This window comes from Lissotriton helveticus, chromosome 10 (assembly GCF_964261635.1).
Source record: "Lissotriton helveticus chromosome 10, aLisHel1.1, whole genome shotgun sequence".
Classification (NCBI taxonomy): domain Eukaryota; kingdom Metazoa; phylum Chordata; class Amphibia; order Caudata; family Salamandridae; genus Lissotriton; species Lissotriton helveticus.
The window spans coordinates 805332750-805359781 of record NC_136071.1 but is presented as its reverse complement, the minus strand read 5'-3'; the positions used below and the strand labels follow the sequence as shown (position 1 = coordinate 805359781).

Here is a 27032-nt window from a genome sequence, read left to right as displayed (position 1 = left end):
ACATTGATTAAATATAGTGTCCGGCTGGACACCTTTTTTGCTTATAGTACACATTGTTGACTATAATTCATTAGATTGTGTTTACTTGATACGTTAAGGACCAGTGTTGTCTTACAAAAATTGCTACCCCAGGTCCTTAACAATCTAGAGGGTTCCCTTGTTGTTATATAACCAACCGTAGAGAAGAACATAACAGGAGTTGCTGCGAAGTCAGGCTGACCGGCAAGGCACCTTGGGCAGATAGACAAGCAGGTTAATCCTGGTCTTCTCTGGCTTCTCACAGCAGTTTATAGCTAACAAGTGCTTAAAAGAGGCCCTGTACTCCAGCGGCGTGGGTGGGGGGGGGGGGATGCAGACCAGGCCTGGACCAAGGATGAGCCTCTCTGCGTCCATCAAAGCCTGGATAAGGCTGGGATGGGACAACTCCTCTAACATCTGCCCATGGAGCATCCCTATCTGCTGGGTTTCAGGGTGAGATTTTAGATAAGACTTTCTGAACACATTCTTTCCAAATAACTACTGTCAACCCATACTCAGCATTTATTTTCTGTGACTTAGCCCGATGGGTAAGCGCAGATCCGCAGAGTCGCTTGAAGGAAAAAGGAACTAGGACCAGATGTACTAACATTAGGAGTACCGATTTCCTATTTGTGAATCCTATGAATTGCAATTAAGAAATCGGTATTCTCAATGTAAGAAACTCTCTTGAGTTTCAATAACAATTCCTAGTGGGTTACAAATAGACCTACCTCATGCATATTAATGAGGTAGGTCGCCAGGTCTAGGGAGGACCTAGCTTGGCAGTTCGGGCTGGACTGTTCCCATGAGGAGCACGTTCTGGACTGATTTGCATATAGCTGAGTCCAAACTGAGATGGCATGGTGAGCAAAAGAATGATGGAGTGCTACCTTGAGCTATTCACAGTGGTTAGACTTATTTCAAACAGCCTCCCATCACCTTTTGTGTGTTTTATGTACTGCAGGAAGTGGCATGGGTATGTCTAGAGGCGGGGCCCATGCTCACTGTGTCACTAGAACCAAGTTGTACTTGGCTAGTAGCCCAAACCTAGAGCGAAACCATTTCTGGTTTCATTATGTTCAAGTTCAGGGAGAACCTGGCTTGGCAGTTTGGGCCGGATTGTTCTCATGAGGAGCAGGGTCAAGACGTATTTGCATATGTCTTGGTCCAAACTGAGGTGGCATGGTGAGCAAAAGAAATATGGGTTGGAGTGCTACCAAGAGCTATTTCCAGTTGTTAGACTTATTGCACGCATTCTTCCATCACCTTTTGTGTGTTTTAGCTATGAGCAGTTAGGTGCACGGTGTGGCTAGAAGCAATTACCAGCACAAAGACAACATGCCTATGAGCCCACTATGCAAAGCTTAAATTCTACCCATCGACCTCTCCTAAGTCCCAGAAACTGCAGCCCTAGGCCCCATATCATATTATTCCTTTCATTCTTCGTTGAGTTATCACAACAATATCTAGGCCTGACAATGGCTCTGCAAATATCAGTGTCAGTATGGGTGTTGGTAACATCATGGAAAAAAACACAAGATGACACTATAGATTCTATACCATGAGAGATGGTGTGGTTTCATAGTGTGGCGTTTAAAAAAAGGAAGCCCCCACATTGTTCTGGTGATCTCAGGGGGGTTTTGAGATGGCTTGAAGGCCAGTGACAGAAGTTGAATCTCACTCAGAGATATCATGCTCTTGTCAAATATACCTATCAGCTCCCTACTGTGCAATAAACCTTGGTTTCTGTAAAAGTGGACCACTGATTAAGCACGCAGATCTTACAAATACTTAGGAGCTAGTACTAGAGGTGGGTGAGCCACTGCAAGCTGGAGCCACATTCCTGGCTCTGGCTCAGTTCAAGGTCCTCTTGAAACTTTAAGCCCAAAAAAAGCTGAACTTTTGCATAAGGCGATGTGCCCTAGTGGCTACAGCTGCCGACAATGTAACATAGTAAACCAGGTTTGAATCTCAACCTTGGCATAGCATGCTTTGAATCTGACCAAAGCTCCCTGTGCCAAAACAATGAGCAATGTAGTCTGTGTCTCTTGTGAAGCACTGTTATGTCCTTGGGCAAGGTTTGTGCAATGTAAAATTGCCCAGAAATGAGGATTCTGCCTGTCACCAACTCTCTGAAGTCAGCCTCAAAGAATTAAGGACAAAGCATAAAGCTTTGATGTGAGAAAGAGATAAACATCTCGGGCTGAATTGCACAGTGTGAAACTTGAAAATATGGGATTCAACGCAGCTTTCGTGCTCAGCCAAATTTTGTGATATTAGGCAGATACTTCCTTTAACTAAGCCTTCTTTTTTGTCATCATCACATATGAGAGTACTTTCAAAGACGTGAGTTTAGCATGTGCGCTGTAAAAAAATATGGTGTTTAATTTAACAAACTATAATGTTGCTCCATCTATAACGAGAATCTATGCAATCTATGGTAGACATGACCCGTGACCAGGGTCTGCTCCTCTGCTATGGTGGTGGAACATCGCCCCACTGCTGCTACTTAGGAGAAGCAACAGTGAAAAATAAAATGATGATAAACTAATTTTGGTATCATTTTATTTTGCACTGTTGCCTCTACTGGGTAACTGAGTCACAGGGTGGAGTTGGGCCGGGCCATCCTGGGCTTCAGGAGGAGTAGTTGTGGGCACTGCTAAGTACGCATGTCATTTTGGCTGGTTGTTTTTGGATGGCCAAACCGACATGCGTACTTCGCATTTCTCAACCCAGCTATGTTACACAGCCAGATGGAGAACAGACACAGGCTCCCAGGTCCTATCTGAGCCGCAAACCAGGGCACTCAGACCAATCCCAGCACTTCTCTCATGCTGGGTAATAGTATTCCTAGCATGAGAGTATAGTTGGGACTGGCATCTCTGAGCCTTTACAGTCTGCACTAGTCGAGGATTGGGAGAGGGGCAAGATGGCAGACGATTTATTTTTAAATGTTTTTCTTTGTTTTTGTATTTATCTATTCACCCATGCTGCTGGCCTACCACATCACCTCAGGAGCATCCGCCACTGCCCCTTGCTTGCCTCTTATTCACTAATAGCATTGTCATCTGGCTGGGGTAGGAATGTTTCTTACTTCATGTATAAAAAAATCTATTTTGATAAATATTTCTCAAATAATCTTTTATCTTGAGGTGAACTACTTCCATATGTTGAATAACTACACTTTTATACATTTTAAAGACACTTTATCATATTCTGACATGCTATTTGCTGCATCATTTATAAGGCAAATATGTTTAAGGCTCAGCTCATGCACAGGCTCTTCGAAACAGAGATGATCCTTGGCTCACCTCTGACTTGGTTCTCCTTTCTAATTTGTTAGCTTGCTCACTTCTAACTTGTACTTCTTAAACCAAAAAGCAATAAGTCAGCAATTAAAATGCCATTGTGTCAGCAAAGTAAATACATGAAAAACCACATATTGGATCTCAATTGTAAGCTACTCCTCATATCGCATCTGTAGTCAAAGAAGAGGACTACTTGATGTCCTGTCGCTAAAACCTAAAGGGAACGCAAATGGGATAACATAACCAACCACGAAAAGACACAGGATTGAGGGCTAGCCCATTCAAGTAAAGGCAAAGTATGAAAAACAGATGAATGCTAACATCTAAAGGGTGCTGACAAAAGAGCTACTCTCAATCAATCAATCAATCAAGGGTTTCTAAAGCGCAAGCTACTCACCCGGAACAGGTCTCAAGGCGCTGGTGGGGAGGGGGCAAGGGGAGTACTGCTGTGTCCGGAGGTTCATTGGGTTCCATCGAAGAGCCAGGTCTTGAGGTCCTTTAGGAAATTAGGGAGTGATGCAGTCTTTTGGAGGTAGCGAGGGAGGGAGTTCCATGCCTTGGCCACGAGGGAGAAGGAGCGCCCTCCTGATCTGCTTTTCTTTATCCGAGGTACCATTGCGAGGGAGACCTGGGCTGAGCAGAGAGAGCGCTGGGGAGAGTGGAACACAAGGCAGTGGTTCAGATTGGCAGTTCTGGTGTTGTTGAGGGCCTTGTGTGCGTAGGTGAGAAGCTTAAAGGTGATTCCTTTGTTGACGGGGATCCAGTGTAGGGAGCATAGGTTTGATATGGCAGTGGCGCGGTAGGTTGAGGACGAGTCTGGCAGCGGCGTTCTGGACGTTCTGGAGTTTGCAGGTGAGGTTCTTGATGATCTTGCCATAAAGTGCGTTGCCGTAGTCCAGTCTGCTGCTGATGAGGATGTGTGTGACAGTTTTCCTGTGGTCGGGGGATCCACTTGAATGTCTTACTTAGCAGGAGGAGGGTGTGGTAGCAGGTTGCGTGCGTGGTCTGTGGAGGCGGTGGGGGTCTCCGAGGGAGGGGGGCACTAGGTGTTGTTCCAGGCGCCAAGGCGTGGGCCCATGATGAGTATCTTGGTTTTGCCCGTGTTGAGTTGCAGGCAGCTGTTCTTCATCCATCTGGCGACTGCTTCCATTCCATCGTGAAAGTTGCGATTGGTGATGGTGGGTTCTTTGGATAGGGGGATGATGAGTTAGGTGTTGTATGCGTACAATGAGATATTGAGTCCGTGTGCTCTCCCTCTGTACTTTTTATTGTACCTTTTTTTAAAAGTTGAGAACATGAAAACCTAAATAAAAACTAAGCCGTACATAAAGGAAAAACGAAGAAGTATTAAGCAACTGAGATGGAAATCGACTTAACATATGTAGGAGGACAGAGTTGTCAATCAGTGATACCAATGACATCAATTACTTCTTAAATAAGTAAAACGAATAAAGCTTCAAACATTGTTTTGCTTCCCCTTAGTTAAATATTGCTTCGCCATAGTTAATGACGACTGTCAGACATGGACTCATTTGAAAGATTATAAGAAAATTACCTACGCGTACAACACATTTTAAATTCAAAGCATTTTCGAAACAAAATCCGCCTCCTACCATAACAACTCCATTTTCGTGCATGGTTATGCAATTTTCGGCATCTTCTGAAAGCTCGTATAGTGCTTGAGCAGTAGCTCGGTGAACATCACCATCATTAGATCGCAGGTAATTCACTAAAGGGGCTACAGCATCTGCGTCTCCAAAAGCAATTCTATTAGTGCCCCACTTACAGCAGTGAGAAATGGCCTCTGCAAGATGACGTCGCAATTTATCATCAGTCTGTAAAAACAAGCAGGCGATAACCTATTGGTACTGACATTAAGGTATTTGTCTGTAACAAACATGACAGCAAATGAAACATCAATTCCACTTCTTTTTTTTCCACAGATTATACAATAGGTGTTTATGTAACAATTTAAACCTTTACGCTTCTTTGTATAACATAGTCAAATCTATATAAACGATACTCAATTATCTATCTATATTTATAAAAACGAATATCTGTCTGTCTGTCTGTTTGTCCTTTATGCATTACTACACCATTCATCCGATCGCCATGAAACTTTGGGAAGTTGTTGAGTACACTCCCGCAAAGGTTTCTGGCATAACATTTTTTTAAATATCGAAGCAAGATTAGAATCTGTTCGAATACAAATGGATCAAGCCCGTTCTTCTCAAACAAACGACCATCGAGAATCGCTCCAAAGGTGAATTCCTCTAATGTAACCCGGCCCTCCTCGAGCGCAGCTACGCGCGTTTAGGGGGCCGGAGAAGCTGCCCAAACATGTTGAATCAGTCTTCGTTGTGCCAAGACGGAGTGTTGGCGAGACGGTGCGGGATCGGGAAAGAAACCGAGTCGTGATGGGGGCGCAGGTATGAGCGTGTAAGCAATGTGCTCTCGCGCTCGAGTTCAAAAGTATACCAAATGCGATGAGGCCTAATCCGGTTCGAAATAGAGCAGGAGGGGAAGTCTAGAGTGAAAGACACAGGGGGCAATATCGAGTGCGAGACATAAGTATCATTAGAAAGCGTACACAAACCAGAGAAAAAGTTAAAATTTCACCTTAAAAGGCCATTCAGAGGTATTCAGAAGATATAGGCCAATCCCAGAAAACATAGGAAACTGAGCAACGCGCGACGGGTAAGCTAGTATGAAATAAAACATATCCTAAAATAGTCCACGTAATTCAACCACTTTTATGCACTTACGAATTAGCGTTCATAAACACTTCAAGTTGTAAAAAATCAATATCCAACTAATGACGTCGTTATAGAAAAAAAGGCATACGCTTTCAAGCACACACTTTTTCGTCAGATCAAGGATCATAATTTGGTTTAAAAGGGAATCCATACAATCACTTTATCTCAAAAACAACCACTGTGCTCAAAACTCGGTATTTCCCCAAATTATTACTCAGTGGTGGCTGCTGAACTCTGAAATTTGACGGGCAAGCACACCCGTCTCGTGCTGGACAAAGCATGTCTTATTTGGGTGATAATAAAGTGAAGAAAGAGTTTCTATCATGTAATATTATCACTATCGAAGGGAAATGGGTCAATGTTTTAGTTAACTCATGTGCGTGGTACACATGCACAGCAAAGAATTAAGATAGGAGTTCCCACAGAGGCCCTACACTGGCTTTGTCCTGACAGCTGCTTCCACACCCGCACTTGCTGCTGGGTAGCAGACTGCCTATGATGGTAGCCGACATGCCACAGTGAGATCAAGAAAGCCGGTGAGTGCGCCTCTTTAGGCCCTGTGCTGGCTGCACCCTGATCGCCGTCCCGTGACTTTTCCCCGGTCCTGTGCATTTAGCGGGAGACAGCTGGCACTATACTCACCACTCTGGATCCCTCACTGCTGCTCCGCTGACCCGCATGCATAACAGCGTCACCAGCCCCCAAAGTAGAGCTGATCCTTGTTGGTTCCAGGCTGGCCATCTGCCTGTGCATGGCACCGGGAGCAGCTCCGCGCCTCCAGCATGACGTTTGGGAAAGCCTCCAGTGCCAAACCCTTCCCTGTGCTCCTTCAGCCCCACCCACATTGGTGGCAATCATGCTGCCTCTTTCCATCGACGCATGGGCACATGCCGCTCCTCTATGGTTGGGGCACTCGGACCTAGGGAGATTTCACCCAATGGGAGTCTACCTTCCATTTTGAGCTAAATCCCCCCTTCCCTGACATGAGGGCTCTCTCACGAGAAAGCACTGGCAGTGAAACTGATCTAGGCCTGATAACACAGTTTCAATTAAAGAAAAGATGGACTTCTTACTCAGTCTGAAAGGTGGAGCCGCCAAGCATTGAATGGAGCAGTCATCTTGGAATGGTTTGAGTAGTACACAAGCCAAACCTCCTTCACTCATATTTTCTATGAGGGGTCCTCCCTATCAAAATTAATACAGGTCTAAACCCCATTCTCATTACCTCCATCACACATATTAACCACTTGGATGCTAAGGGGTGTGCTAGGAGGACCATTGAATTTCCATTGAAATCAATGGAAACTCCATGACGAGCTGAGCTCGTCATGAGCGTCGAAGGGGTTAAGCCAGCTTGCAAACATTTACCACAATTTCTTGATAACCTGGCACCTGTGGTAAATGACTAACCTAACTTACTATAGTCTGCCATGACACCCCCGACCAAGCTTTGATTCCCTACTACTCAGCGCCATAACACTGCACTCCCCCGACCAAGCTCAGATGCCTTACCACACAACACTGCTGCACTGCACCTCCTTCCCTCCTGAATCTTCATGGTCTGAGCTCTTTCTCCATCACCCTCCCTCTCAACCTTTCTACTACAGCAGCCAAAACGTTCAAACATAAACAGATTAAGCAACACCCTTAAGTAGTCATCGTAGAATTCTACCACAATGCTTCAACAGGTGCAAATAGAACCAACCTTCACTATTTCACCACCCTTCCTGAAAAATAGAAAGCAAACCTGGCAAAATACCTTCACATTACTGAAGCCACTAACATCCAGCATAGCAAATTAACAATCGCTAACTCTCCTGCGTTCGAAGGCAAGGCCACTATAATCTTCTTCAGTAACTGGACCATCATGAAACATGCCAATGATGTGAACCTCTGCAGTTTTGATTCCATATACCCCATGCTAAAGAACGCCATATGATGGCTCCAAAAATATTTTCCCACTAGCCACTCTCCCCCAGAGCAACACAATAAATAAAATAAAACACTCCCGAGTCACAGCACTAACTCCACTCTCTCCCTTATCACTCACCCACCCCTCACTGAAACACTAACGATTCACACCACAAACTCAACTCACTTCCTCACAAGGCACCTTACCCCCACCCCAGTCGGGACAGAACCAAATATAACAGGGAGGTCACTGATCCACATTACTACCCCTGCAGCACAAAATGTGGTTGACCCACCCACCTACAAACGCACTAGTCCATATCACAACACCAGCTTAGGTCAGACCACCAACATCAATCTCACACCCCAACCCTTCAACTCTTCCATCACTCACCCACTCACCGTCCTCACTCCCTTCCTCTCCCTCCCAGACCTCTCAGGTTGTCGTCAAAGATACTCATGAACCCCAACCCCCACTGCCTACCCTTTGTGCTCACCAATGCACTGTGGACATCATCCCAAAGGGACCGACACATCTCACCCACCAGTCCCACTGTCATTAACCAAGAACTAAATGACACCTCGAACTGCTCCCCCACTGACTCCCTTGCTTTTTTCTGCCTATTAGTAGTGATGAACAAGTCGCTTATTTTTGGTAACGCCTTATTAGGTAGAGAGTATATCTAGCCGCAGATTCCTTGCCTTAGAATTTCCCCAGGTGTCAGACTGGTTCCGAAAGATTTTTCATGAGCAGTACCCTTGCGCGCCAGTAGGTGACATCGATTGGATTCGCTTGCGTTATCTGTGCCAGAAGTAACATCAACGGCACTTATATAGGAGTCACCTCGGTGTGCTTACTTTAGCTACTTGTCACGACTTTCCATGCCAGAAGCACGGAGCCATGAAAAACACTGACTTTGGAGTGGATAAACTAGGGCCCTGAAAGGGCTCAGTCCTGACTCTAGAAATTTGGCCACAGAGTGGGTAGGATGGGTGGGTTGGTAAGGAATCTGCGGCTAGATATAGTCTTTACCAGATAAGGCATTAACAAAGGAAAGCAACTTGTTCAACTGATAGATAGCGGCAGGTTCATTATCTTAGAATAGATAGCCAAGCAATATCATCCCTGGTAGTGGTTCTGCCAACTAATTTCACACGAGAAAGTCCTCCAGTATCAAACAGGTGAAGGGCCCATCCCTATGGACCTGACTGTCCAGACAGTAGTGTTTGGCGAAACGTATTCAGAGAGGTCCAAGTTGCTACCTGACAGATTTCCAGGATCGGATCTCTGCGTGCTAATGCAGTGGTCACAGCTTTAGCTCTGGTGGAATGAACTTGCAAACCTTCATGAGGTTACCTCTTGGCTAATACGTAGCAGATCTTAATGCAGAGCATGAGCCAGTGAGAGATGGTTCGATTTGGCACTGCCAAACGATTCTTCACACCAACATACACCACGAAGAGTTGTTTGTCCACCTGACACTCTTGTGAGCGGTCAAGGTAGAATGACAACACTCTTTTTGGGTTGCTCCTCTTCTGTAGAGGAATGTGGAGGAACGTACAGGTAGGCAGGGTGATCAACTGGCCTACATGGAATGGTGTACCTATGTTCTGCAGAAAGGAGACCCTTGTGCAAATCACTAATTTGTCAGGAGAGACTGAGAGGTAGGGCTACTTAGATGATAAAGCCTGCATCTCAATTAATTAAAATAACTTTATTTCAGCCAAGCCAATAAAAGTTCAGTAAAATCCAACAACTACTAAATAAATACTAAAACACAGTAAAACAGCTAATTACATGGTCTGCATCTCACTCACTATATGGGCAGATGTAATTGCCACAAAGAAGTAACAGTTGAAGGGACAGTTGTGGAGAAGCTTGAAAGGAGCACACATCAAAAAGTAGGAACTAAATTGAGGTCCCACTAAGGCATAATGAATGCTGAAGGGGGAACGAGGTGGCCAAGACTCTTTAAAAATCTATGTATAATATTAAAGTAGGGGATTTAAACAAGAGGACTGGTCGGGCAGCTGCCAGAAGTCAGACAGAACAGAGAGATATCCCTTAAGAGTTCCCAGAGCCGATGCCTGCTGGGAAAAGGAAAGAATAAACAACAAGACTTCAGAAAGGGTTCAACTGATTCTTCTGCATACCATGCCAGTTCTTCCAACTGTAGATGTACACAGTCTTTTTGGAGGAACGTCTGGCTGTGAAAATTACATAACAGACTTCGGGAGGAAGGTCGAAAGCTGTCAACAGCCTCCACTCAATCTCCATGCAAGCATGCGGAGAGTGGACAGGTTTGGGTGAAGGACCTCCCCCACTGCTGCGACTCAAGATCCTCCCAAAGGGGCTGCCTGATCAGAAGTTCAATGGCCAACCTCAGAAGCCCGTGGATACCAGACTCTTTGTGCTCAGTCTGGAGCCACATGGATGACTTAAGCATGGTTTGTTCTTGATGTTCTTGAGAGCTCTGGACAGGAGTGTTGCAGTCGGAAAGGCATAAATGAGGCCTGAGCTCTACTCGAGACAAGAAGCGTCTCAAGTGAGAGCCGTCTTGGAAAGTCCAATTCACAAACCTGCTGACATGGCACGTTCTTGACACAGGCGAACAGATCTAACCAAGGTTCTCCCCACTGCTGAAAGAGACCATGTGCCACATCAGGGTGGAGAAGCCATTTGTTATCCATTAGGCATTGACGGCTGAGTTTGTCCGCTCTGTCATTCAAGGAACCCGCTATGTGTTGAACCACCAGGGATATGCCCTGCTGTTCCAGTTATGTCCAGAGGCGCAGTGCCTCTTGACAAAGGGTCCACGATCCCACCCGCCCTGTTTGTTGCAGTACCACATGATGGTGGTGTTGTCAGTGAACACCTGCACTAGCCTCCCCTTGATGGAGGGTAGAAAGGCTTTCAATGCCAGTCGGATCACTGAGAGCTCCAGCAGGTTGATTGTGGAGTCCGGGTTCAGCCGGAGACTACAGTCCTCTGACCTCCACCTCTCCCAGATAGGTGCCTCATCCCAGGAATGACGCGTCTATCACTACTGTCAGCTCTGGTTGGGTGAGGGAGAGGGGTCTGCTGCTGAACCAATCATGGTTTGTAAGCCACCAATGCCGGTCCTTTGCAGATCTCTCAGAGATCTGGACAATGTCGGAGAGGTTCCTCCAATGCTGTGCCCATTGAAACTTCATTTAAATCCCACTGCAAAGCCTACATATGCCATTGTGCATGTGTCACAAGCAGGATGCAGGAGGTCATGTGTCCCAACAGTCTCAGGGTCTGCCTCACCAAATTCCTGGATAAAGGCTGAAACATCTGTATCATGGTCTAAATATCCTGAACTCAACGCTAGGGAGGATAAACCCAAAACTACACTGTGTCCAGAACAGCTCCAATGAAAGGGAGCATCTGAGAGGGAGTCAGGTCGTGACTTTGGTACATTGATAGTGAAAAACCCCCAGCAAGTGCATGAGGTTTGCAGTACTCTGGAGGTGGGAGAGAGCAATCTGGGCTAACACCTTCAACAGCCAGTCGTCGAGATAGGGGAAGACTGACACCCCTAAGTTCTGTAGAGAAACTGCAGCCACCGGCATCACCTTGGTGAACACCTGAGGGGCGCTGGTAAGGCCAAAGAGTAGCATATTGAATTGAAAATGCTTGTAGCCTACGGTAAACCACAGATAGTGCCAGTGGGCAGGCAAGACAGGAATGTGGAAATAGGCGTCCTGTAAGTCCAATGCTACCATCCAATCTCCTGGGTCCAGGGCAGACAAGACCTGAGCTAGAGTGACCATCTTGAATTTCTTCTTTTTGAGGAAGAAGTTGAGGGCCCGTAGATCGGGTAAAGGATGAAGGCCCTTGTCATTATTGGGGACCAGAAAGTAGTGGGAATAGCAATCATGGCCTACTTCTAGCACCGGAACCCTCGGTATGGCTCCCTTAGCCAAGAGAACCATGACATCGTTGTGGAGTAAGGATAGATGACCCTCCATCAGCCGGTCATGAAATGGTGGCATGGAGGGAGAGGTAATCATGAAGGGGAGATTGTAGCCACTTCTGATGAAATGCAAGACCCACCTGTCTGACGTTATGGACTGCCAGTGGGGCAGGTGATGGTGAATCCTGCTGCCAAATGGATGGCCATCATCATAAAAGAGCAGGTTAGGAGGGCTTGAAGGCTGCAGCTGCTTGGGGGGGGGGCTGATGGACCAGATCGCTGGCTACCTGACCCACGAGGGCTGTGTGTATCGCACCCTCAACCACGCAGAGGCTGGGGAGAATGCGCAGCTCAGGGGAAATTGGCGCTGTTGGAAGCCCCTTTCATAGCCGCGTAAGGAGTGATAAGCAGATTGGGGGTGACGTCGGGCTGCTGGGAGGCCCAAGATGGCTGAAGCCCGGGAGTCCTTAAAGTGCTCCCATGTCGAATCTGCCTTGTGGCAGAAGAGAAGGGTACCATCGAAGGGCATGTCCATAAGGGAAGCTTGGACATCCCCAAAAAACCAGTCATCCTCAACCAAGTGTGGCGCATCACAGCCACTGTTGATGAAACCGCTCTGCCCAGTGAGCTAGTCTTGGCCAATCTACAGCGAACAGTGAACTTTTCTGCGTCTCTCCCGATGACAACTTGGGAGAGGATGGCCTGGGCCTCCTCCCGGACCTTTGGCAGCACTTGCGCAACGTATCCCACAGAGTGGGAGTGTGTGAATGACAGCTCACAATGAATGCAGTGTTCACAGACCCCAGTACTTGGTTCTTGGAAGAAAACATCTTCTTCCCCAAAGAGTCCAGCCTCTTGGATTCCCTGTCAGGGGGAGCAGTAGGGAATACGAGCTGAGAAGGTGAGGCTGGGTGAAAAAGTTTGGTTCCCCTGGCATGGGGCAGTGGAAGTGGTTGCGGACAATCTTCTTATTCACAAGAGCCCCTGTGTTGGGTTTAGACCAGGTACCCAACAGGATGTCAGTGAGGGCATCCTTGAACTAGTTAAGGTTCGGATGAAGACACTCCCGGCCGCAGCACATTCGTCAAGATGTTGGTCTTGACTGCCACCAATGCCAATCTCTTGATTAAGGTTTAACTGCACCCTAGAAATATTCCTGCCACCTCAGAAAGACACCAATGTCCCTCTTTAATCTCTTAGGCTTTTCACTCCTCAGTGGTATAAGCAACATATGCCAGCAGATGTTATCTCTGGGCATTTAATATGGATAAAACACTCCTGACTCACCATCAGAGAAAAAAACTACAAAGGCTTTGAAAATAATAAAAAAAAACTAATAACTTCACTTCAAACAGTGTTATTTGAATGGGCTATCCTGAAAAATAAGGATACAATCTTTCCTACTATTGCTACACCAACTGTGTTTAATGTTTTAATGTACTAAAGAAGTAGTAGGTCTTCCAATGCCTGACACTGAAGGCATGATCATTTAACTGATTTGCTCTCTTCAAAGCTGCAATTTGTTATTGCACAGTAATTTCTTGAGCAAGAACTGTTACACACTCCAACAAAGAGCAATACTATAAACACAAAATCCTGCGCACTCAATTCAAGTATAGTAATTGATATATTAATGTAATTGGTTGAAATATGTCCAGCCTCGTATCTTGTAGTTTCTTATAAATCTCCTTTTATTAGGTAATCAGATCATAGACAATTTACAGCCAGCCGACACGTGTTTCGTTGCAGGTCTGTACATTCACAGATGCTACAACTCTTCAGGGCTCAAAGGCTGAATCCTTAGTCTTAAGGCCCACGTCCGGTGTTAATTCCGACCCGGCAGGGTAACTTAGTATTGAGAAGATAACGGTAAATAGTACTCCGCTAGTGAATCAATTGTTGTTGTAGACACCAGTAGTCTGTATCTCAGTCTAAAAATAATCACTGTTCCAAATCCATGAAGTCAGAAAGTTTCCTTACATAAACACACGGGTACATGTGTTCTCACTCACTTGGGCCGAATCGCCCTCGCTTCACTGGCGTCTGCGACCCGGAAGTGCAATACTATAATGTCCTCAAATGGATCCCCTGAAATTACTTGCTAGTCACAGTCGAAAAAACCCTACATATCACCTCCCAAATGAAAGGTGCCATCTATGCCTTCTGTCAAAAACCAAGGGTAGCAGACGTGAGATCTGGCACCCTTTGACCCTGATGACTTTACAAACTTGACCCATTGTCCCACTCTTTGTACATTAGCAGCCATCTACTTGCTTAAAGCAAGCATGCCAAGTATTAACTACCGAAGGCTCCAAGAGATGAAAACAAGTTACTTACCTGTAACTACAGTTATCCAGTATTGGTATCTTTCATAGATTCACATGCCTGAATCATTCCCCGTTGCCTAGGCGGGAGTCCCACGGTAAAATACAAAAGCAGTGCCTTAGAGAAACAGTAGGAGGCTAAAAAGAAAAGCCCATTGGCCTAAAACTTAGTAGCCTATCTACATCATTATATAAAAAGAACTAAAAAATAGTTCCAACCAATCAGCTATCAGCACCCTCTAGAACCGTCCCAGCAGAGGCAGTTCTCCTCAGATTTTCTTAGCACAAATGATAAACAGGGATCCCAAGTAAAAGAACTGTCTCGCCGGGGAGGAAGGTGGGTGCATGTGAATCTATGAAAGATACCAATACTGGATAACTGTAGTTACAGGTAAGTAACTTGTTTTCTTATCCAGTATTGGGGTATCTTTCATAGATTCACATGCCTGAATCAGAATAGCAAGCAGTAAGCCAAGTAGTGTCATTTGCGGAAAAGGGAGACATGGCTTGTATACTCCCAAACACATCCGGGAAGGTCAGAATATTAATAAGGAATATACAGTTTCAGATTAAAGAATGCGAGGAAAATTAACCCTAATTTAAGAAAATAAACTTCATATACAAGTATAATTGCAATAGAAATCCATAATCATACATTGAACCACCAAGCTTTGAAAGTAATACCCTTGGAGTCTTTCCAATTAACAGTGATCTGTTGAAACGCAACAGCTAATAACAAATCAATAATATGAACATTTGTTTCAACTTCGGTCCAGGAAGAGGAAAGTGAGCCAAGGAAAATGTTAGAGAGAGAGAAAGGGATAGAAGTCTGGAAAATAGAATTGATTTGGTCCCATACCTTAGTCCAAAATGCGTGCGTGAGAGGACATAGGAAAAGCATATGAAAAAGCGTGGCATTGGGGGCGGAGCAAGACCAGCATAGGTCTGGAGTCGAAGGGAATCGTTTGTGAAGGAGAGATGGCGTGTAGAGGAGTCGATTGTAAATGAAGAAAAGTGTTTGTGTGAGAGAAGCATCTCTGGAGGATTTGCGAAGCTTAGTCCATAATTTATCCCACATGGAGGTGGGCCAAGACGCGGCGAGTTCAGATTCCCACTGCTCTTCTACCGAGGTTTTAGGCCAAGGCGATGGAGGGTTATGAAAGGATTGATAAATGGAAGACGCTGAAGAGTTGGAGCGCAGTTGAGAGTGTAGAGAAGAGATTGGAGTATTAGAGATCGCAGGTGAAGAAGAATGAGAAAGGGAGTCATATACAGACATGACTGCAGTCCTGAGTAAGATGTATTTGTGGATAAAGGAGGAAGGGAGAGAAAAGATTCGGCTAAGAACCGGAAAAGGTGTGAAGACAGATCCAGTAAAGAGTTGGGAAACCCAGATTAAACCTCGTTGCCTCCAAGTTTTCCAGTAAAAAGGTTTCAGTTTGATGAGAATGCTGTTATTATACCATATAGTGGTGGTGAGACTCCAAGGGTATTACTTTCAAAGCTTGGTGGTTCAATGTATGTTATAATCACAGACTGGATACTGCATTTGTTTATCCCATTACCCTGGCCCCGAAAAGACATGCGCTATGGCTTCCTATCACCCTTTATCTGGATGTTTGTGCCAAACGCTCCTCTCACTTACCCCCAATTCAACAAGAGGTTTCGAAACCCCCCTGAATCACCTTTTGTTCCTTCCTTTTATCTAATATTTACTTTACCGCATGTATTAGCATTGTTTCCCATGTTACTTAGCCTCTTCTAGTGTACATTTTACATTTCTAGCCTCATTTGCTTTTTTATTTTTATTTTTCTCCTCCCCCTGCATTTTTTATCTTATGATATTTACTGTGATACCCTAATTTATTATCCTTTTTGTTGATGATGTATTTCATTTAGCTTTTCTGTAATAACAATCTTGTTTATTCTAATAACATTCTACTTGAACTAAAAATAAATCCATAATCATATTATAGATACAGTACAAATGTATTCATAATTCTAACCTTAGTAAAAAAGATGTAGAAGAAAGGCTTGTCCTACAGCTGTATCGTCCTGCGATGCAGATTGCAGGCAGTAGTGTTTTGTGAACGTGTGGACATTCTCCATTTTGCAGCACGACAGATGTTCTCCAATGTCACACCAGCAAAAAACGCAGTAGATGCTGACATCGTTCTGGTGGAATGCGCTTTGACCTTTCTCTTCAGAGGTTTGTTGGCTTTGTCATGGCAGAAATGAATAGCTGAAGCAATCCATCTGGCTATAGTCGCTTTAGATACAGCGTTCCAAGTGTGGCTTGACCATAGGCGACGAACAACTGATTGGATCGCCTGATGTACTTAGTTTTCTGTAAATAGAACTTAAGACAACGCTTGACATCGAGCGAGTGTAACGCTTTCTTTTGGCGTGGTTGAGCCTGGGAAGAAATTTTTAAGCTTTACAGGCTGATTTAAATGGAATTTAGACGGTACCTTGGGGATGAATTTGGGATTTGTCCGTAGAGTTACGAAATCTCTGGGGAAATGCAGAAAGGGTTCTGAGATAGTGAAAGCTTGAATTTCACTAACCCTTCCAGCTGAAGGAATAGCCAATAAAACTGCCACTTTCCATGTCAGAAATTTAAGCTCAGCCTTGTGAATGGGTTCAAACGGTCTTTTCATTAATTGAGCCAACAATGTGTCAAATACGTGTCCTCTGGAGTAGGTGTGCATATTGGAGGAAAGGCTTGAAAAGCCCTTTCATAAATTGTTTGATAAGAGAAGAGGAACAGAGCAAAGGTTTGTTAGAGCTCTTCCGGAATCTGGAAATCGCTGCAAGGTGAACTTTGAAAGAGGAGAATACAAGCCCAGCCTTGGCTAGAGATAGTAAATAAGGAAGAATATCCTCCACCGGAGCTTGAAGAGGGTGGACATCATTAACCTCACACCAATGACAGAAGCGTTTCCACTTTCAACAATAAGTTTTAACAGTACTCTGGGCTCGAGATTTGGCTAAAAGTTCGCGTAGGTCCTGAGACATTTTCAGATCTTTGAATTCTATGAAATCAGGAACTATGCGTGCAAGCGCAGCGACTGTGGATCTGGATGAATTATTTGACCCCTCTCTCTTGTCAACATCGTGAGTGTTGGAACTAGACGTAAAGGGTCCTCCTGGAATAGCAGGAGCAGTTCCTGAAACCAATAGTGTCTTGGCCAGCTGGGAGCAATTAGGATGAGACGGCAGCAGTCCCTCTTAATCTTTTGAAGAACTTTCTGAATCAATGGTATTGGGGGAAAAGCGTAGGCACAAATCCCTGACCATCGCATGGACAGGGCATTCCCTCTTGATCCCTGTTGAGGGAACCTGCTGGCATAGTATTGCATTTCTTGTTTTCTCTTGTCGCAAACAAGTCCAGCTTAGGTGTGCCCCAAATGTGAAAGATCTTCTCCACTTGCTTCTGCTCTTAGGGTTATCTTGTGGGATGTAACCCACTCCCACAGTTCCTGAGCCTCCTGAGACAGGGACAGTGACCTTGTTCCCCCCTGTTTGTTGATGTAATAGATGCTGGTCGTATTGTCGGTACGGAGGAACCTGCAATCCTCGGGAGGAATGCCTGTAGAGAGAGAAAGATGGCGCGCAGCTCCAATCTGTTGATGTGCTGCAGACGGTATTCTTGGAACCATCATCCCTGAATTTGCAAGACTTGAAGATGACCTCCCCATCCCTCCATGGAGGCGTCTGTTGTTAGAACGAACTCTGGAGGAGTTGGCAGGAAAGTGAGACCCGGATTCAAGTTTGCTTTCTGAGACCACCAATGCAGAGAGTCTATCATGCGCCTTGTGACCTTGATGAAGTCGTCGAATGACCCTACGGTCTGCTGCCATTGAAGATGCAACTCTTCTTGCAGAGGTCTCATTCTGAGTCGTGTCAACGGTACAAGGTTTATTGCAGATGAGCACATCACCAGAAGAGAAGCAAATGTCCGGACAGAAACTGACTTTCTTTTTGAAATTGATATTGCCAATCTTTGCAGTCATAGTTGGCAATCTTTTGACAAGAATGCTTTGTACTGTATGGTGTCCAGTATTGGTCCCAGAAATATAATCACCTGAAGAGGATACAACTGTGACTTGCTTTCGTTGAGAGTGAGTCCTAATGTTGAAAAGAGATGGAGGCATGTTGATATAGCATCCTCTGTTACCAGCTCCAAAGGACCCTTGAGCAACCAGTCGTCGAGATAAGGATACACTTGTATTTCCTGAGATCTCAGAGCTGCGGACACTGGCGCTAGGCATTTCGTGAAGATCCTTGGTGCCGATTTCAGTCTGAATGGAAGTACCTTGAACTGATAGTGGACGTCAGCCGCTGTGAATCGTAGGTATTTGCGAAGTTTGGGGTACATAGGGATATGGAAGTATGCATCCTCCAAGTCCAGAGAAACCATAAAATCTCCTTCATTCAGACAGCTTAAAACTGCGGCCAGTGTCACCATTCGGAAACTCTGTTTCTTCAGAAACTTGTTGAGCTTGCGAAGGTCGAGAATCGGGCGCCACTCCCCTGATTTTTTCTTTATGAGGAAGAAACAAGAGTAGAACCCAGTTCCCTTCTGTGATAGAGGGACCTTCTCAATTGCGTTCTTGTGAAGCATCTTTAAGGCTTCTTTGAAAAGTAAGTGAAGACGAGGGGGGGGGGCCCTTGGGCGGGGTAGTAGGTGGCCGTTTGATGATTTTTTTTCTTTTTTGACTAGGTCGAGAACCCATCGATCTGAAGTGATCTGTAGCCATCGATCTGAAGTGATCTGTTGCCACTGGTGAACAAAGGCTGAGATCTTTGCGCCCACAGGGAGGGAAGGATGGATGACTGGCGTCCTGCTGAACTCATTGTTTCCTGTTGGAGTCGCGACCTTGATTGTTCGATCGCCTTCGTCTGCCCTGGCAAGAGAAACTGCTCGAGGATGATTGTCTGTAAGACAATTGGCCATAAGACTGTCTGTATTGTGGCTGATACTGCCTATTCTGCTCATTCTGATTTCCTCCTCTGGATGTAAAGCCACAACCTCTGGCTCCTCGGAAAGACCCACGCTTGTACTGGAGAGCAGCCAATGATTTTGCCGTATCAGTCTTAATGGCTAGAAGGGCCTTGTCTATGTGATTACTGAATAAGGAATCATCAACATAAACCTTGTCAAGGATTTTAGTTTGTACCTCTGGCCTAAAGGATGTTGCTTTAAGCCATCCTTGGCGTCTAAGAACTGCAGCACGGACAAGTTGTCTGAAGTTGGTGTTAGCAATATCTAGAGTGCAGTCTATAATTTCTGATGCGGCTCGCTTCCCTTCCAAAAGTATTTTTCTTGCCTCTTGTCTACGATCTTCTGGGTTGATGTTTATAAATTCTGTCAAATCAGACCACATTTGGCGGTCGTATCGACCTAGAATGGCCAGCGTATTTGCTGCCTTAATGGAGGCTGCTGCATTAGAGGAAAACTTTTTCCTTATCAAGTCCAACCTTCTTCCTTCTTTATCCAGCGGTGTTGAAATTGGCGTAGCTGGATTTTTGGATCTCTGTTGTGCAGCCTGTGATATAACTGAATCCGGTCGAGGATGACCTATCAGACAAGAAGGAGTATCCGGAGGAGCACAGTACTTTTTCTCAATGTGTGGGAGAACCGCAGGTATAGAGGCGGGCGTTTTCATGATTTTTATCCCTTCATTCCAAATGTAATCAATGATGGCAATCACTCTTGTTCTTTTCCTGTATCCTTCTTTAAAATCATTCAGGAAGCAATCTGTGTGCTCTATCGTGACTGGTAACTGAAATCTGGTTGCAGCACTTTGCATCAGGTTGTGAAAATCACCGATGTCCTCAGGGGGAGAATCTGATGGCTGAGGAATAGGCGGCGAAGGCATGGGAATTACATAGTCATCCCACGTATCCGCATTGTCAGTATTATCGGGTAATTCACCCTCTTCAACATCAGCCTCATCGACGAAGAAGTATCATGGAGTGGTTGAGGTACAGCTCCAGACAGTTGTGTTGGAGAGCTAGGGACCTACACCTGCGGTAGAGAGACTGGTACTTCCGTAGGTAAGGGTGGTAAAACAGGACCAGTCGGTACTGAAGGAAACCTCTGACGGTAATCTGCCAACATAGCTTGCAGATCTTGTATTAATGTGGGGGGAAGATGACTTGTCTCTCCTTGATCCGTAACTCTTCTGGGAGGTTTCTGGTAAGGGACAGAGAGGTGTTCCTGGTAAAAATGTTCCTGATAATCCTCTTCCTCCTCATCATCATCCTGACACTGTATTCGAAGTTCAGAGGGGTGGCGAGCTATGCCGAACGGTCGCTCATCATCTTAATCATCAAAATCCTCATCTTTCACATACGTCTCCAGAATATGAGATGGTAGCAGAGGAGATATGCTGCTGTAATCATGCCTCTGGTAAGTTTTTAATGGAAAATTAGTATAAGAAATAGTTGTAGCCTGTGAAACTGGAGGAATCGCCGTTGACAGACTCTTCGTCGACGGGCTCTTCGTCGTCGACAGAATGATCTTCATCGCCAGTGTCGTCGTCGACGGGCTCTTCGTCGACGGTGTCATCGTCGTCGATGTCGTCGTCGACGGGGTCTTCGTCGGCAGGCTCAACGTCGAAGAAATGGATTTTACCTTTATCGTGGATGGAACTGTTGTCAACGAGCTAGACGTCGACGGGGACTTTGAACTCTTTGTCGATGAATCCTTCACCCAAATAGATTTATTTGATGTGGAGATCTTAGAAGACACAATAGGTGAAGAGATGGCGGTAGTGGAAACCAGAGTTAGGGTTTTAACCTGGTTTTACTGACGGTTCTGGTGGTTGAAGGCCTTTGAGAAACCTCAGATGACGGAGACAGCGTTGACCCAGAGGACAGTTTGGGAGACCTCTGTGACTGGTTAGAACCTTCATGGGAAGCCTTGTGATGTTTTCCTCCCTCACTGGAGGAGCTGTCATGAGATCTAGCCCTCTTGCTAGATGTTGAGGCCTTGTCATCCTCCTCAGCCGAGGAGGATTTCAACCACAAAAGCAGCCTTGCTTCCCTGTCCCTAATAGTTTTAGCAGGGAAGGTCCGGCAGATTCTACAATCCTTAACAACATGTTTGGGATGTAGACAGTAGATGCAGTCCTTTTGCTGATCATCCACATGGACCCTCTTCTTCTCACAGGTCCTGCAAGCTCTAAAAAGACCCTTCTTATAAGACATTTTGAAGAACAAAGGTGAAGAAACTGAGTAGGCACTCAGGGAGACTCCCTTCCACACGACGTGCGGTGAAAATCTGAGGAGAACTGCCTCTGCTGGGAAGGTACCAGAGGGTGCTCATAGTTGATTGGTTGGAACTATTTTTTAGTTCTTTTTATATAACGATGTAGACAGGCTACTAAGTTTTAGGCCTATGGGCTTTTCATTTTAGCCTACAACTGTTTCTCTAAGGCACTGCTTTTGTATTTTACCATGGGACTCCCGCCTCGGCGACGGGGAATGATTCAGGCATGTGAATCTATGAAAGATACCCCAATACTGGATAACCTTATTTTCTTTTTACTCTACTGCCCTCATGACTCATGAGACCAGACATATAAAGACAGTGTCAGTGATGCCAAGGGGCAATACTTGTAGCAAAAGGGAGCTTCCATCTTTATCTTGACATGGTACAGACCTTTGTGTAAGGGCAAAACTTCAGACCTTGGAAACTGGTAATGGAACTTAGAGGTCGACTGGAGCATTCACCAGAGCATACAGTTCTCTATCTAAACTGTCATAAAATGCTACAAGCCGCTGCTGCTGGTACATCTCTGCTGGAATAACAATGGCCTGGGAACACTAAAGAAGAGGATAGGGTAATGGGACAGATAAAACTAGATGCTGGGGATCTGAGGTGTATACTAGACACCTTATAAAAGGTCAGACTGGGGAAAATGTAATGCTGCCCTAGCACTGAGCGAGCACGATACATGGAGCTGCAATCACCCTCAATCTGTGCAGGCCATGTTGTTGTCTCCAGTCTCACAAGGTCTACTGCTCATCAACAACCTGAGGGACGAAATGTATTTGACCATGGTGGCCAGCCACAAACTATATCGCTTTGCTCTAGTGAGGCATGCAGAGACACACGTACGGCCCATATCACGATCAGCAAATAGATGGCCTTAAATGCTCGTCCAGTGCAAAGCACCTTATTTGTTGCTGTAATCAGCTTGGTGTGCAGAAGGACCTTTTAGTGTCTTGGCCTCATGGCTTGCACCAGCCTCACACAGCAGTGCCTTGGAGTATCGTGCTGCTCAGTCATGAGATTCCATAGCTAGGCAGCTTCGCTTCTCAGTGCTCACTCCTCCTTATGAGGACACAGATTGTAAAGCTGAAACACACTATGCATTTCGTCTAACAAGTACCAATCCCCATTTCCTCAAATACTGTTGTGCTAGTTGATCCAAGATGTGAATGACACTTGCCCAGTCTTTAAGTGTGGAAAGCTCAATTTGTTAGAAAAGGAAATCCTGGAAACAATGAAGCCTTTTAGCACTTGAAAACACTCACAGTAAAACTTTCTGCTAGACAATATTCAGTTTTTAAGTGAATTAACACAATGGTGCCTGCTACTTACAGTATATGTAAGTTTAGCCAACAGAGGGACAACACCATGATCTGTTATAACAGCCAAATTCTCCTCATCTTTGGCTACATTTGTGATAGCAGCACACACACTTGCTAGCACTTCCTTGTTGTGTGATTTCAACAAATTAACAATGAGTTCCAATCCTCCAACAAACGAACGAACCATTTCTCCAGCATCCTACAATAAAAGGAAAACAAGTTTTAATTTGCCAACTGCAAAACAGTCTGTAATTTAACTTCTTAAATATAACCCAATAATTATGTTTCAGTCTCTCAGAAAAACAATAATGCTGATTAATCGGAGGTAGTGCTTTTGGAATTAATCTATGAAGATATACGTGTCCTCTCAATTGGTAGAGATCCATCAACTTATTTGTACACTAAGACGGTAACCCATTGTATGTTGTTACTTCTCTTTATTTTATTTTGCTGTATTGTATAACCTTGAGGTATGTCTGCCTTCACCACATACGTATATATCAATTGGTTTGATAATTGCAATGAACCTTCAACACAATTGTATTCATTATTCGTTTTCACAGTGTAAACATATTTATAAGCATATTCTTTGGATATTTATACTTTGGATATTTATACATTCCAAATGTGGTATTGCAGAGCAGAACCACCCTATTTCGGTGTTTTCATTTGCACTCGGAGATGATTTAGGTCATTTCCTTGTCCTTTTAGTCTTAGGTGTCATTCTTTATTAACAATTTGTTTACAACAAAAGCTTCCCATAAGGTTGTTGAAGTATTTCGACCATTTGTTTCTTGAAAGACCTCTCAGGATAGTGTAAAAGGAACTCTGTGATTGGTGTGTTTTGGTAGGGATGGTGCCTCTTTTTCCTTTTTGTGTGCATATTTGTATTAGAGTAGTGATGCATTCACCCTGTCTACTGTCGCTGGTGCTGTGCATACATGTCACCGTACTCTCCGGAGTTGGACACCGTCAAATGACATGCGTCCAACTAACAATTACATAAGAGGACTAGATTCCAGCAGAGCACAGCCTATTAGTACTAACAAATACATAAGAGGACTAGATTCCAGCAGAGCACAGCCTATTATTACTAACAAATACATAAGAGGACTAGATTCCAGCTGACCACATCCTATTATTGTGAATGCGGTCCACACATGTCGCTGTCTGATGGAGAACATGTCCTGGTTTGGAAAATAGGGGAATGTATGCACTATACCTCTGCCATTTTCTTAGTATGATGGCATCCACCACCACTGCTGGGCTGCCCATTTGCATTACTGGCACTGCACACTACCACGGTGTGCTCCCCCCCCCCCCCCCCACCCCACTGTATTCAGTGTTGACACTAGACAGTGATGGTAGCAAGAGCTGACGTTTAGTGATTTTAAACTGGGTGGCATAAATATCTTAGAGGACTATGTGGACAAATAAGCTGACTTTCTCAGAGTGATTTATATGGGGTTTCTTGACCCGAGCCAAGAAAATTGACAAAACAGCTCCAAATGGAGTTTCCTGGAAAAAAATTCAGATAAATGGGCTAAAGAGCCAGAGGGTCTTACAGGCCCCAGTGAAAAAGTAATTTTATATTGCGTGGTGCCAAGCGACTCTCCAGACGTTCAGAGTGAAAAAATCTAAATGTACGAAAATCTCCCAATTGCCTTCCATACAGTAGCAGTGCTAGATGAAAAAGTAAATACCATTAGTAACGTTATTTCGGCGGGATACATACACTTCCTACGGATTCCTCCCCTTATAAATAATCCTTTCCAAGTTTTAGACTGGTCTGGAAAACTTATCACCAGCAATATCTCCTCAATATCGTCCAGTGGCGCCATGTGGCTTCAGCTGCAGCTCCTCCACTGGACATAATAGCATAAGAGTATACTAAGCTCAAAATGACACATTCATGTCAGTTATTAAAACTTTTTCTGCACCTGACTGTGGTGTGCAGAGATGAGCCAAGAGAGCAGTGATAATAGCAACAAACACAGCACACATATGCTTGCATATCTTGGGATTTGGTTAATCGGGGAAATATCTGTACATTTGTAAAACAAACACACCAAATAACGTGGTACAAGTGTAACCCAAAACAACCAAAATTACTCTAGATTATGCCAGGCCAATGCTAATTTCGTCCCGGTGTGCTTCAAATCTCACTGAGAAGTAATAAAAGAAGTGGGAGGAAAATCTTTCAAAAAATACTATTACTGACGATCTTAACAGGGTAGTTGGTGGGAAGACATGAAGACAGAAAGAGCACTGATTGGATTTTCCATCCACCAGTGCAGATTTGATAGCAAGGTCGGCTACTGAGCCTAGAGGCACCCTTGATGTTGGAAACTTTGTTGTAGCAGGCACCACAAAAGAGCCCTTGTGTTACACACCGTGCCTCGTGGACAGTGGCTTTTCACGTAGGCGACAGAGTTGAAAGGCATTAACAGACAGCGGTTCTAAGGGGTATTTATAATAATGCCCCGTTTTTCATGAATAAATACTCGGCAGCCTTGCTTAGTGGAAATTTAGGTTTATTTCCCAGAGCGCCGGGGATACACAACCGCTCGCTTACAGGGCACGGCCCCTATCGCGAAATGGCCGCCCTTCCGGTTCCGGTCTGAGCAGCTGTAGAAAGACTAGAGCGTCACCACATATCTCCCCCCTTAAACGCCAACAACCATATGTAAGGATTACATTAGAACAGTCTTACTTGATGCTCATTGTGAAGTCCTCAAACCTCCTAGGCACTCTCACCACTCTGCCCGCTCTCGTTCTCACTTCTCCCTTCACTGTCTCTCTCTTGATGATGCTGGGGGCATTGTCCTGCCTGCTTCTCACAGTTTCGTTTCCTTGATCGACCTCATTCCGACTGTGGTTCATCTCCACGCTACTTTCCACCCAGGCGGCCCCTTCTCCTCTTGTAGTCTCTTCTCCTTCCTCGGTGTCCACGTGCTCATTCTCCTTTCTCCGCACTTCTTCTCTCCTTGCCCTTCCTTGTTCTTCTTTGTCTACAGCAGGATGTGGTTCCTCTTCAGAGACTGTCCCCAATTGGAGAATCTTGTTACATTTCGCCATCCGATCTTGAGACCACACCTTGCCGTCACTTAACAACGCTGATCTATTATATAGTTCAATGACCTTGAGGGGTGGGGTGAATTTGCTTTCCCCTTTTCTCTTCATTATCGATTCCTTCACTCTCACCCAGTCACATTTCTCCAAAGTCACACCTCGCACATTTCTCCTTTTATTGTATTGTTCAGTATATACTTCTTGCGCCTTCTCCAAATTTCTTTTTACCACTGCGGGCGACTATTTACTTTGTACTACCATGTGCTTCCAGGCCAGATTGTCTTTGGTAAACGGTTCCCTTCCTCTCAACACTTTGAAAGGACTGTATCCCGTGCTGCCTGGGGTGATGCGGTATGCCCATAATGTTTTGGGCAGTTCTCTCCCCCAATCTAGACCAGCGCTGATCGCTGCCTGAATGGTCCCCATGATCACTCTGTTGAAACGCTCTACCAACCCATTTCCTGCTGGGTTGTAGATGGGCGTGTGTTTCACCTCTATACCATTACGGGCCATGAACGCCTCCCATTTGGCCGACACAAACTGTGGCCCATTGTCGCAAGTTATTACTTTGGGGATTCCTTCTTTCACAAACACTGCATTAAGAAAGGAAAGCACCGCCTCTGTGTCAACGCTTTCTCTTACTTCCACTTCTGGCCATTTAGAATACCTGTCCACCAACACTATGGCGTATTTCTGCACTCCCTCTATGTTGAGAATAGGTCCTATAATGTCAATGGATACCATTTCCCACGGACTGCTGGGCATAGGAAATTTCCCCAACGGGGGCCTTATCATGGTTTGGGGATTTGAAGGCTCGAGAACATGATTCACACATCCTCACATATTTCTCCACTTGGGTGTCGATTGCTGGCCACCAGTATGCTTGCTTCGCCAATGCCTTGGTCTTCGTTATGCCATGATGCCCTTCATGTAAGATCGCCAATATGTGTTCCACTAGTTTCTGGGGAGGAATCACTCTGTCCCCTCTCAGCAGGAAGATGGGATTTTCTCCAATAGACAGTTCTTCCCTAACTTCCCAATATTTCCTCATCTGACTGTTCAGGTGTCTTTTATCCGGCCATTCGTGCATCACGT

General features: G+C 45.0%; 1 protein-coding gene across 2 annotated transcripts in view; it reads right to left on the bottom strand.

The window, feature by feature from the left end:
- Positions 1 to 27032, bottom strand: part of ODAD2 (outer dynein arm docking complex subunit 2) — a 1353572-nt gene that overhangs the window by 40460 nt on the left and 1286080 nt on the right. For both annotated transcript variants that reach the window (XM_078663397.1, XM_078663398.1), the window contains 2 exons: positions 22876 to 23064; positions 4940 to 5161 (listed from right to left, as the gene is read on the bottom strand). In XM_078663397.1, coding sequence (XP_078519523.1) covers positions 4940 to 5161; positions 22876 to 23064 — 411 coding nt within the window. The remainder of the gene's footprint in view (positions 1 to 4939; positions 5162 to 22875; positions 23065 to 27032) is intronic.